At 37.1% G+C, this 12232-nt stretch overlaps 1 protein-coding gene and 1 pseudogene across 3 annotated transcripts; one reads left to right on the top strand and one right to left on the bottom strand.

The window, feature by feature from the left end:
• Positions 1–2323: 2323 nt before the first annotated feature.
• Positions 2324–7201, bottom strand: LOC111280512 (pyrophosphate--fructose 6-phosphate 1-phosphotransferase subunit beta). Of its 3 annotated transcripts, none has more exons than XR_016335117.1 (16): positions 6767–7201; positions 6416–6577; positions 6168–6289; positions 5649–5702; positions 5460–5566; positions 5244–5349; positions 5031–5094; positions 4761–4849; positions 4367–4498; positions 4045–4215; positions 3835–3950; positions 3545–3684; positions 3336–3420; positions 2917–2961; positions 2713–2781; positions 2324–2590 (listed from the first exon to the last, which is right to left on the bottom strand). XR_016335117.1 is itself a non-coding variant. In XM_022867984.2 (16 exons), exons 1-16 carry the CDS (start codon positions 6954–6956, stop codon positions 2514–2516), a joined length of 1755 nt encoding a protein of 584 aa, XP_022723719.2. In that variant the 5' UTR covers positions 6957–7201; the 3' UTR covers positions 2324–2513. The 3 variants fall into 3 exon arrangements, 2 of the variants coding, with proteins under 2 accessions (XP_022723719.2, XP_022723720.2); XM_022867984.2 differs by having other exon boundaries at positions 3519–3684; XM_022867985.2 differs by having other exon boundaries at positions 3573–3684.
• Positions 7202–8864: 1663 nt separating this feature from the next.
• On the top strand, positions 8865–12152 carry LOC111280268 (putative transcription repressor OFP9 pseudogene; annotated as a pseudogene).
• Positions 12153–12232: the final 80 nt, after the last annotated feature.

The following is a 12232-nucleotide window of genomic DNA, read 5'->3' as shown; positions in this document are numbered from 1 at the left end:
CTTTGCATCGAAGTATTTGTTATCACCTTGTTAGTGGCGTTACAGAGACTAATAGGCCAATACTGAGGATAATCTCCGGATCGATGATTAACTTTCAGAACAAGGCAAATCACATTTTCACTAATTCCCTCAGGAAATGAGCCTTCAACCCAACTTATTACTACTCCAAGGTAGTCGTAGTAGTAATAGTAACATTCTTAAATGTTTGAACAAGTAGACTAACTAAACAAGCTAGGATTACACAAGGTACCTACACATGAGGAAATCCCCAAGTCCAAGGTGATAGCCTGTAACTAATTTTGTTTGGCTTTATGCGATTTATGGAATATACTGAGGTATGATAGAGACAGGGAAGAAGATGGTCCAATCTGCAAGCACTGCTGCTTTTTTTTTATGCTTCAAAAATATTATGTCACGGAGGAATGAAACAAAACTATGAGTCGTTTTCTAGGATTGGTTATTGGGATAAACGTATAAATGGTAGTCCTGTTGATTCCTCCGGAGAAGAGTAAAAGCCAAAATATGGAATATGGAATATGGAAAATATTGTAAAAAACAAACCACCATCAAATCACGAACGTAATAATTATTAGTGACTGACACCAACTGTTTTATTCTTTTATATTTTGGCCAGAAGTGAAACTCTTGCGCCATTGCTTGAATTTGAATCAGTAAATAATTTTCTATTATATGTCACAATTTATTTTGAATCGTTGCTATCATTTTCAGCTGTGGTCATCGGTATTGTACTTACCATTTATTAATAATAAAATTAATATTTTTGTTTTCTAAAACGTAGTAGTTATCTGTTTGTCAAGGTACCCTCGAGAAGTCCCATAGTAATGGCATTCATATGGGACCAAGGGACGATATTTTTGTACCATATTGGGCTCATAGCACTAGACATTGGGCTACGCTCTTTTCTTGTAAGATGTAGTAAAGAAAAATTTGAAATAATCCTACTTTAAAGCTCTAGAAAAAAAAGGGTATATTTAAAAGTTTCTATTACTTCCAAGGCGTTTGCTTGGTTTATCATCGTCTCTAGCTCAACTTCTGTTTTGGGTTGTTATGATTTGATGCTTATCAACTATCACTACTAATTTTTAATGCTTCTTTTGGAATGATTTAATATGCTTAACCAAAATTGCGTTTTTTTTTTCTCTTGTGCATGCAAAAGGAATATTATGCACCATGTGAATTGATCAAATCTCCGCTATTATATAGAAATGGCTACTCTACCATTTGACTTTTCTATTCTGAAAGCAAAGATCTTGATAAAGACTATTTAGGACCCTAGATTAGATGCTTAATCTCTCTCTCTCTCTCTCTCTCTCTCTCTCTCTCTCTCTCTCTCTCTCTCTTGCTTTTCATTTATGGTAAGAGCAACACAACAGAATGTTTAATCTCATCATTCTAAATCGTTTAATTTGAGTGGTATTAGGTTGGGGTGATATCTTCAATTTTTTCTATTTGGCAAAGGAAGAAAAACCATTTTTGATTGTACCTTGGCTGTTGGTATATATGTTTTTGTTTTTGGCCACTATTGGCATATATGTGAGTCGGTCTTTTAATTAGAGGATACATGCATGTGCCAAGGATATTTTGCATTTGCATTGTTGTCTTTTAGCATGGTTTGGATCATCGTTTTGCAAAGCTGGATAAAAGTAACAAGGATCATAAATATTCGAGTTTGACTACTCTTTACCACTGGTTTCCACATTCCACGTGATGGGGTCATAAATGCAATAAAGAATCCTCTTCAGTGCGTAGTGGGCAGGGTAAGGATTAAGGAGACAGTTTGCCACATTTCATTGGTTAATGAAAAGCACGATGTGGCATCGCCAGCCTGGGGTGGATGGAAGAATAGTATGAGTGGAAGGAGATTCCAAAGCTGTGGAAAGAGGATCCTAGGTTCATGAATCCATGGATATTAATGGATTACTTTATATGGAGTAAAATCCCTTGAAGTTTAAGTTAATGCATAGCCTAGTAGTTTGGCAAATGAGGCACTCGATGGCTAATGTCCCACTAATACGATGTCTCTTGTGCAAAAAGACAATGGCAGCAGGTTTGTTGGGTTTGAGCAGGGAAGCAAACAAAGAACAGAATCAGATACGTCAAGAAGAAAGCATGGAATTCTAAGGAAAATATCCCAGATTCCAAAAAATAATGATGAGCATATGTTGCTCATTGTCACGGACACCCTTCTAACGGGTCCATTAGCTTAGTTAGGTTCTCATATTATCTTCTTCTGTCTTTTTATATGATGTCAAGTCCTTAGTATTATTTCCCTTCTTTGGGCTAATTGCGGCCCATGTACCTTTGTGACGTAATGACATTAAATTAAAACGTCCAAAGTCTTAAACACTGATTGCCAATTATCAATTGCCATGTATCAATCAATAAAAACAGAAGGAAAAATGAAGGTGCGACAGATTATTGGTTCTTAGAGCTTCAAAATCCAACACATCACTAATTTCATCCTTAAAGCAGCAATTTTTTATTCAATAACTCTAAGCTTGAGCACCAAATTCGAGAAGCAGAGTGTGGTTAACTGCATTGGAAGATGGCCCAACAAATTGAATAGGACCTGCAACCAATATATCCATAGAGGATAGAGTTAAAAAGATAAAAAATTATAACCACATTTTAAAAACTGCATTGGAGGGAACTGAGAAGAAAATGATAACATATAAAGAGTTCATAACCAACCAGGACTAATATAGCAGTTCTTTAGGGCCCACTCCTCCCGCATGGAAGCAAATTTCTTGAATGGTGCACCTGAATAATCGTCAGGATGAATAACTTGTGGCTTAGTTTCAAGTTGGTCCAAGAAGGACGACAATAGCATCATGATCTAGAATACCATATAAAACACAACATCTACAAAACGAAAAATGTGACAAAAAATCTTACCTTCCAGTTCCACCATTGCCTTCTTGATTACAGGCTTGAATTTACCTGCGAAACATTTCTAATGTTAATGAAGTGCTGGAATTACTGAGAATAAAGGTGGCAAATGGACAAAGTGAATATATGGTCGTCAAGATGGTTTCTGAAAAATGTTTTCATGTTTAATTTACAGTAGAGAAAGGCTTGCAATGGCTGACCACTGTAACACAGCGACATTTTCGTTTCTGAATTACATTCAACTCATTAAAAACCGCTATGCCGTGCCATTAAGTAAATAGTATAGAAAATTTAACCCCAAGATATGAGGAGGTCAAGTGCATTCTAAGAGTGTTCTTCACTCGCATAGAGTGACAAAGGAAATAAGAAACCAAAGTTCTACAAGAAACAAATGTTTGATGTGATCAAGTGAAGAAAAACTATACCATGCCTTCTCTCTACATCCATTAATGATGTCAAAGCAGTCCCTCCAACAGTCCATTCTTCAACAGGGGCATCCAAATTTCCTACCTGTAGACACAGCAAAATGTATAAACAAAATGATTAGCTCATTAAGTTTAAAAGCACAATGGAATATAAACATCAAGCCAGAAGAACTACAAAGGTACAAGGGTTGGTAGGGGGCAAGATGCACCGAGGCAGAGAAAGGGAGGAAAACAAACCGATGATATCAACCCGGTTTTTCCACTGTGAAGGAGAACTCCAGCAGCATAGCCCAATGCATAGCAGTAGGAGGCATCAAAGTTAGTTGGCAAACCACATCTTCCTTCATATCTGCAAATTAGAATCAGGTAAGGAAAGATGCAGTCAACATCAATCAAGTTATTGATCCCCATAACAATACACTCTATGGGTCAGGTTAGGCAGCATTATGGTTTAGCCCCATTTAAAATAATATTTCTTTATGGACAGAGCAATAAGTACCCGAAAAAGTGCGATTGTCCTTTAAAGTGGCCTTTATAAGAACCTTTCTGCTTCCTATTCTCCAATTCAGTTTCAACCATTTGAATGAGCATTTTTTCTGTTTCGATTTTGGCAACCTAATGGTAAAAAGGACAGACAAATAAACCTTGAAAGCCAACAATTGCTTCAGCAAACAAAGATCAGCAGAGGAGTATATTACAAAGTAATTACCTGAACATTTCCATGTGGATCTCTTTCAAGCATCAATTGTTCTTGAATTGCTTGAGGTAAGAAGTCAAAAAGATTTAGAGACTGATCAGTAAGTTTCTTTTTCCATAGCCCATTTTCATCAACAATATCATGTGCCAGAATTTCATTTAGTTCAGCAATAAGATGCTGGACCTAGAAGCACATAATAGCAGATACACATCAGTAAAGAAGTAGCGCACTTATGGGGATGTTTGCAAATAGCAGAACAATATTTTTCCTGATTCTTAAACCATTACAGGGACATACTATCTGATAAAATAAATTGGCTGATGACCAAAATTACCTCAGGAATGAAGTCAATGAGACCTTCGGGAATGAGAATAACACCATAGTTGTAATCAAGTTCAGCACGTTTGCAAATGACATCAACAATGTAGTCTGTAACATTTTTCAGCGTCAGCTTCTTGGCAGCAACCTGCAACAACATATACTCTGATCAACTTCAAATTTGTACAGAGGGCTTTTATGAAGTATCAGCAGAAATTTTGGCCAACAACTTTATCTTCAAACAATTGGTAAAAAACCTAAACCAATACTACCAAGTCTCCATGGATACAGAGCATAATTGCTATTAAACACAGAAAACATCCTAAAACAATATAAATGTAAACCTTCTTCAAACTTAATGGGTGACAAGAAACAGTTGTTGGAGAGCTAAGAATAGTGGAATAAAATACCTCTTCTCCAATAATAGTAATGTTAGGGTGAGTCTGCAAAGCACACTCCAAAGTAATGTGTGAAGCTGCACGCCCCATGAGCCGTACAACTGCAAGACAGATGAATTGAACACTGTTACCATCATAAATAATAACAGGAGAGATAGGGACAGAGAAGCTGTTTCTATCCCCAACCATATTTTGAACAGATAGATTAAGAAGTAGTAAGTTTTGTGTGAATCACACAAGTATGAGTCTTTTGCATGAAATTAGAAAGCTTCAAGCACTTACAATGGTAATATTTTCCAGTAGATCGTGCATCAATCATGACATTTCCAATCATTTCAGCATATATCTATACAAAGGTAACCAAATATGAGTGCGCATCTAACCACAGTGGCATGTACAACAAAAGGGGATCTAAGAGATACTTGAATAAATGATCGAATAAAGAAATATAGCATAAATTAGAAATGTAAAATGTCAACGCATGTATAGCCTTACCTTGCAAGCAGTATCAAATCCAAAACTTGTTGGAACTTCTTTGCATTTCAAATCACCATCTATGGTTTTTGGGCATCCAATCACTCGAGTTGTCACATTTTTACCCCTGATTGACAAATTGAAGAAACAAAATTACACCAGCGAAGTGAAGAGATCAGCTATACTTTCAATCAGCCGCCACATATCTCAACAATAAAAAAATTCAACTAACAGCACCTAAAGTTTTCCGCAAGAAGGCAAGCATTTGTGTTTGAGTCATCCCCACCAATAACAACAAGCCCATCTAAAGCAAGCTTCACTGCTGTTTCTTCAGCTTGCTTAAACTGAAAATAATACCCACTTTACTTAGCCACTATTAGTTGATAAAAACTCAAAAACTTGCACGAATTATGGAAAGAATCTTACCTGTTCAGGAGTTTCGATCTTGTCTCTCCCACTACAGATCATATCAAAGCCACCCTGGTTAAAACAAATAAAGAAATGCAATCAGTTGCGATCTCTGTTTTAGGGGTAAGCACATTCACGTATATGTATAAATGAAAAGCTAAAATTAATGTTCACATTAGAGAACATTGAATGACTAATATTGGCAATAACATGAACCTATACCCTTATGTAGGTGGCAGTTCTTCGACACTGTTTAAACTGTTCCATTTCTCCAGAAGAAGCAATGTTAAGCAGAAGCTACTTATGATATACTCACACCTATATCATTTACAACTAATAAATAAGCAAATCCCCAACAACAGTAGTTATTAACAAACACTATTAACATCTGATCATGCAGAGTTCGCATACAACAGGAACATGCTAATTCTTAAGGTTTCATTATTACTTGTTTCTTTTGCTACTTACAAATTTGCTTCCTAACATTTTGCTATAAAGCCTAAATAATTAGCCAAATAAAAACTCACAAAACAATACCTGATTTCTGTAAGGGTAAATATAATCCGCAGTCAATTCTACGTATTTGCACTTCATTATCCCAGCAGGACCTCCCCTAAATCCATACAAAATGCTACCTTTAGCGCGATCCTGCAAGTAATCTACCATCCCAAACAAATAATAAGAAACAACATTTTACTTCCAGCGTTGCATTTCATACCATTATGGCATTATTCTAAAGCGACATGCATTGCCATTGAAACAATGTAATTGAGAAAAAGACTAACCGAAAATTCCAGAAATCACATTGTGACCTCCAGGAGCCTGTCCTCCGGACAAAACAACGCCAATCTTCAGCTTCTGATCAGATCGGATAGAGTCAGCTTCATTCGGCACCAACATTGCCGATGGTTGCCCGAAAAGATTTGGAAACAGCTTTGCGATCTCATCTGCCAACAAACAAACATTCACATTGAAAGACTCAACTTCTTTTGTATTATAAAAAAGAGAAAAATTGCAGTTCAGTGAACTGAGCCAAAGACTACTGCTTTACTTGCATGAAGGTTTAGATAAATAAGACATTGGATAGAAAATGAAAAAAAAATGAAAAGAGAAGTGAATAAAGAAGAGGGAGTAACCAGGGTTGCCGGCGGCGGAGCTGGGGGGACCAGCCACGATTTTGAAGGGATTTCTGAGAACTGAAGGGAGAGGAAGAGCGTGGTCGATACGACTTGTTTGGACCTCACTGTAAACAGAGGCAACACGTCCCGCAACCGGAGCCATTGTAAAGGCGGCGACATCGCCGTTAGTGACCACAGAAGGGGACATCTCTTTTACTCGTGAGTTTGGTTTGGTGGTTATACCAACTTGCAATGACGGCGTGAATCGATAAAGATATGTCCAGAGCTAGCTGGCACAGTCCTTTTTAAGTCAAATTAAAAGGGGTAAAAAGGTCTTTTTAGGTAATTTATAGTCCGCGCTTGCCGCTTGGGAGACTCCGCTTGCGAAAGTATTTTGGGGATTTATATTTAACTTACGAAATGACAAAGAAGAATGCAGTTTCATTGTCCAGTAGACAGTAGCTTTCAGTTAGGAGGAAAGTTAGAGCACAGAGGAGAGGATGGTGGGTTTTGTCCTTACCTAACCTTCATATTGGGTTAGGTAGTAATTTGATTGTTGAATTCTATTCATTGGTATCGTAAGAGTAACATATTGGTTTTACCAATTGGACCATCAACTTCAGGGTTCCCCAAATGGACTTCTCTTGACCATTGTTTTGACAGGGCCCAACACCATGTTGGGCCTTATCTAATCTAAGGATGGTTGAGCTTGGGGCCTGAGAATTGGACTGTGGAGAATCAGTCCAAAACCCACTTCTAAGGCCGGGCTCCGCACTCAAAGTGAACCCAAAAAGATAATGATAAGTTGTGCTTGTAAGGACGACCACATATCTGTAAGACAGACAGAAATGGTTTGGATAACCTTTCCTATTGAGCTATGCCTTTTAAGCAGTGTTACTAGTTCTCCTGTCTTGAAACTTAATGGTGGTTGCATGCTATAATTAACATATTGGAACTGGGGTTCGTCTTAATTCTAGAGTGAATGATGTCGTTCATGAAGAGTAATGCATCAATGTGTTGAAGAATGCTAAATAATGGAGTCAACTGAAAATGGTAATTCAGTTTAACTGCACATGCTGTTCATCATATTTTAGGATCACATCTGTTTTGCGAAGCAACATCCAGGACGACTGTAATACAGAAAACGTCACTAGAATGCTTTTTTTGTTCTTCTGATGATGAATCGCAATGCCATGCATAAGCATACAATGATAGTAATCAAACACAATTACTGCGACTAGTTTAGCCCCATCAAATCAAATTACAATCAAATACGTCAGAATAAAAAGGAAATACACAAATGCCTCCCCTGAGACCCATAGCCTGATGCTGACAGTTCAGAAAACTAAAGGACACCTAAATAATATGCTTCTCATGACAAACTGGAACCTGAAATGTCCACAAGTGCTCAAATCTGGAAAGTCTAAAGAACTCACTGTCTTGTAGATAGGCTACGCCCTCGAACTTGAAGACCAAAACGTGCTGCTGCACTTTTCTGTCCTTAATAGGTGCACTTCTACACTGCTGAACTCTGCAAAAGCCATAATTTTGAAGAACATCCCAAGTCATCAATTCTTCTCTTTTACCTGTTCTCTGATTTCTCAAAAGAACCCAAGAATGTCAGGAACACCCTGTCTTTTGATTACGCCTGGGCAGAGGACTTGGGCTAATTATTTTTTAAAGTTTTCTTTAACAGATGATCATCATAGCAACATGTGCCAATGTGCGTGCTTAAACAACTTGGAATCCTTTTAAGTACCATATTAAATAATTAGTTAATCAAGACAATGAGAACAATGTTCCATTTTCCTTCATAAATTTCTAGTAGGTCAGTAAATCATCATACACACAAATGATTATCACATTACTAAACTCCTAGTTTTTAATAGCAATTCTTACCCCTCTTATAAAATTTTTTCTTCTATTTATCTTCGTATCTCCCTCTATGTCTAAAACATAAAGAATAATCCATAAAAGAGATTCCATCCAGCTATGCAAATCTTTGTCGGATTTTCTCCATTATTCAATTAGGCAACCGGTAGGCAATAACAAGAATGCGTGTTAGGCTCTAAAACAAGATAAAGAAAAACGAAATTACAAGAAATTCAATTCACTTCATCTAATCATTTGCAACCTAAAAGAAGAGTTGGAATAAAAGTAGCTAAGAACAAGGGAATAGCAAAGAACATGATTAATTCTTAAAATAAACTTCTTTGATACATACCTGGACCCGTTCATGGGGCAGTTCTTTTATTGTGCATCACAATTGCTAATCAGGTTTTATTTTTAGATTGTGGTAGTTGATTAGAAACTTTCTGCTAGCAGACTGTTGCATCATTATAGTTTTTAACTGATATGGTTGCTGTAGTTCCTCTGCTGTAATTTAGTCACTGCATCTTGGTGCCTCCTTTCATCTTCAACTTTTAATTTATTAAGTGTATCCATAGCTGGATTTTGGCCCTTCTGCAAGACTTCCAAAGGATGCATTCACAGTTTGACTTGGAAATTTTTCTTATTAATTCAAATATGAGGCTAACTTTATACAAACCAGTGGATGCTGCTTAGTTTAATGGAGATTCCCTTTAATATCTGCTCAAGTTTATGTTTAACTCTTCTTTCATGGCAGCAGCAGCAGCAGCTGCAGCAGCCATTGGCTTTCTAAAGTTTTTGAAGTTTCAGTTAGTACTCACTAAAACTGAACTGCACAAGGCATGTGAGTGAAGCCAACCAAAACATTTTTTTCCCATTTGTCTTTAATTCTTAAGCTAGTAGCCTAAACTCAAAATAAAGGACCAAATTTAAAGGCTTCATGGACCCTTTCTTTCCGTTTTAACAAAACTTAGATAAACCAGGCCACCTAACACTACCTATAAAGAGTAGTACTATTAAAGATGTACTAGTCCACATCATGATCAAAAGCTCAATAAACAATACTAATCTTCCCCAATTTCCTTCCAATCTAACCCTTGCAACACCCCTAATATTTTACGTATTGATCATCTCAAATACTCAAACTAAAAACACAATCATGCTTAACGTGACCCACTTGCCTATTGAGCATAAATGAATATTTTGGCACAAAATTTCCTTCAAAGATTCATGTCGATGCTTGAAGATGAAACCTTCTAAAGAACACAAGAAGCTGAAGCTTCAACAGAGAGGATGCAGAGCTTTGTGTTGCAATTGCAGGCTTAGTGTCTCTTCTTCGGAGGAAGCAGAAAGCTCCAACTCTGATCGGTTTGCATCCATTTCAAGCCTAGCACACGCCATGGTTCAAGAGAGGCTAGACCAGATGATCAGAGAAAGGCAGGAGACGAGGCATATAGAAAGAAGGCGGCACAGAAGTGGAGGGACAAAATTCGTTGTTATGGTAGCCATGGAAAAATGTTCTTACGATCCAAGAGAAGATTTTAGAGAGTCTATGGTCGAGATGATTATGGCGAACCGCATTCAAGAGCCCAAGGACCTTCGCAGCCTCTTGAATTATTATATATCAATGAATTCTGAGGAGTATCATGGGATTATACTAGAAGTTTTCCATGAGGTTTGCACTAATTTATTTTATTGTTGTAAATGCCATTGAAAAACAATGTGATATTTTTTTCCTCAGAAAATTGGTCTAGTAGTCTGGAACAATTATGAGCAATGTAAAATGCATGGGAGGACTACTCAGCTCATCAGCAGAGGTTTTTCTGTGACTCTGGGCTCTATAACTAAATTAAATAAAATCTTCAATAAGAGGTTGCCATGCCAACCGTGACCATAATATGGAAGCCCGAGCCTTGAAGTAGTAATGAAATGTAGTAAGGGAGGGATTTTGATCCTTCAGAAAGCAAGATTGTTTTGTTCTCTTTCCAGTGATTGCAAAAGTTTCAAAATTCACTGTTTCCAATAGGTATAAGGGTAATAAGAAATCAAAGATCATCAATGCCAAAATGGAACAAAAGAAACTCAAAATCTGATATCTGAAACGATTAACTGAACCAAAACTGACTAGTGTCTCAACCTTTAAAGAAAAATTATGAATTTGGGTCTGAAGCATCGGGGCAAGACGCATGATGAACGAATATCCATATTCTGTCCTTGTTTTGATCAAATGGTTTGAAAGCCATTAAAAAATAAAGATGTATGCCTTTTTTTGTTGTGTAAACGTGAGACATCCTAGATTGGGTAAATGATGGATCGCGCAGCATGGATTTCTGTTCATCCCATTGCATTCCTGGCATGACGGATAGGCCAAATGAGATTGCAGCCTTCAATCAGGTTATGCCCATGTGTATTTATGTACCTAATCATTTCATCCTATAAATGAGGCCTCACTTTGGCAATATATTTTGACAAAAAAAAAAATCCGAATATACGCTTGTGGAAAATGCTAGTAGATATGGTTGAGATCAAGTCTATATTCCCCTGTTCTTAATCAGTACTTGAGTTAGAAATCTTGACGGTTATATAGAATATGATGCGAATTGATGATTATGAAGAAAGAAATTACTTTGACTGCTGGTTAGTTCCCCAGTTCTTAATCATTCATTCCTCACGTGTTAAGCACTAGACAAACTTGCCTCGCACATTATTCCTGCTTATACAAGCTAATCGAATTTGGTTTTAAAGAGTGCACTTGCAGTGACCCAACAACCATGCATTTCCTGGCAGGATAACATATTTACTGCTTTAGCTTTCCTCACAGATTGACATGTAACAGCATACATACATGTGAGAAGGACGATGGTAATTTCAGAGAATTCTGCTACCCCTTACTGCGGGTAACCGGATGAGTTCTTAGGGCAAAGGTTTTGGGAAGAAGCTGGTTGATATTTGTTGTTTTGCGAGACTGCATTTGAAGGGAACATTTAGGGATTTGTCAGAACCAATTTTCTGCCTATGCAATTTACTACAAAATCACATTCGAATCTTGAAACAAAAAGCACCGATAGTTTTTGGCAGTCACACTTGATACTATTAGAATGATCCATATTTTGTTCGCTTGATGTAATTTTTAGTAAAAAGGATGAAATAAATTGACTCCCCACACCCCAAAATCCAAGCATAGAGTGATTACCACTGGTTTTTTCTTTTTTTTTTAAAGGAAAATTTCAGAGAATTTTCAGAATTCCTCTTTCTTTACACCAGGAAATATACCAGTTAATATCTGAACATGTTCCTGCAGTTGACTATATATATCAAACTAGTAAGTGGTGAACCGTATCTCAAAAAAAAAAAAAAAGTGGGGAACCAGAATTTTCTTATTTGGGGACATGTGCGAACAAGCCTGAACTGCTTTGCATCCCGAATTAATTTGGATCCTGAGATTTATAACTCGTGCTTTAACCATATAAACCATCAGAAATATAGGCAGAGTCGGGGCAGGTCCTTGCCTGATATCTTCGCCTTGGAATGATTGGAATAAAGTTCTTCACAGTCTGCTATGTTCCCATGTCAACGCACTTGCTCAATTCAAGAGGCTTAAGAACTGGCTCGTGA

This window comes from Durio zibethinus, chromosome 28 (assembly GCF_047325235.1).
Source record: "Durio zibethinus cultivar Kanyao isolate XHJ-2024 chromosome 28, ASM4732523v1, whole genome shotgun sequence".
In the NCBI taxonomy this organism is placed as follows: Eukaryota; Viridiplantae; Streptophyta; class Magnoliopsida; order Malvales; family Malvaceae; genus Durio; species Durio zibethinus.
The sequence above is the reverse complement of the archived record's forward strand: the minus strand, read 5'-3'. Positions and strand labels throughout refer to the sequence as shown.

What these genes read in the sequence shown, in the direction of transcription:
- LOC111280512 (XM_022867984.2), bottom strand. Translation starts at nt 6,956, where the DNA reads ATGTCCCCTTCTGTGGTCACTAACGGCGATGTCGCCGCCTTTACAATG. An exon ending in TTTACCCTTACAGAAATCAG is followed by an intron (nt 5,703 to 6,167) that starts GTATTGTTTTGT and finishes TGTTTTAACCAG; the next exon opens with GGTGGCTTTGATATGATCTG. An exon ending in GAACTGCTATATTAGTCCTG is followed by an intron (nt 2,591 to 2,712) that starts GTTGGTTATGAA and finishes TATTGGTTGCAG; the next exon opens with GTCCTATTCAATTTGTTGGG.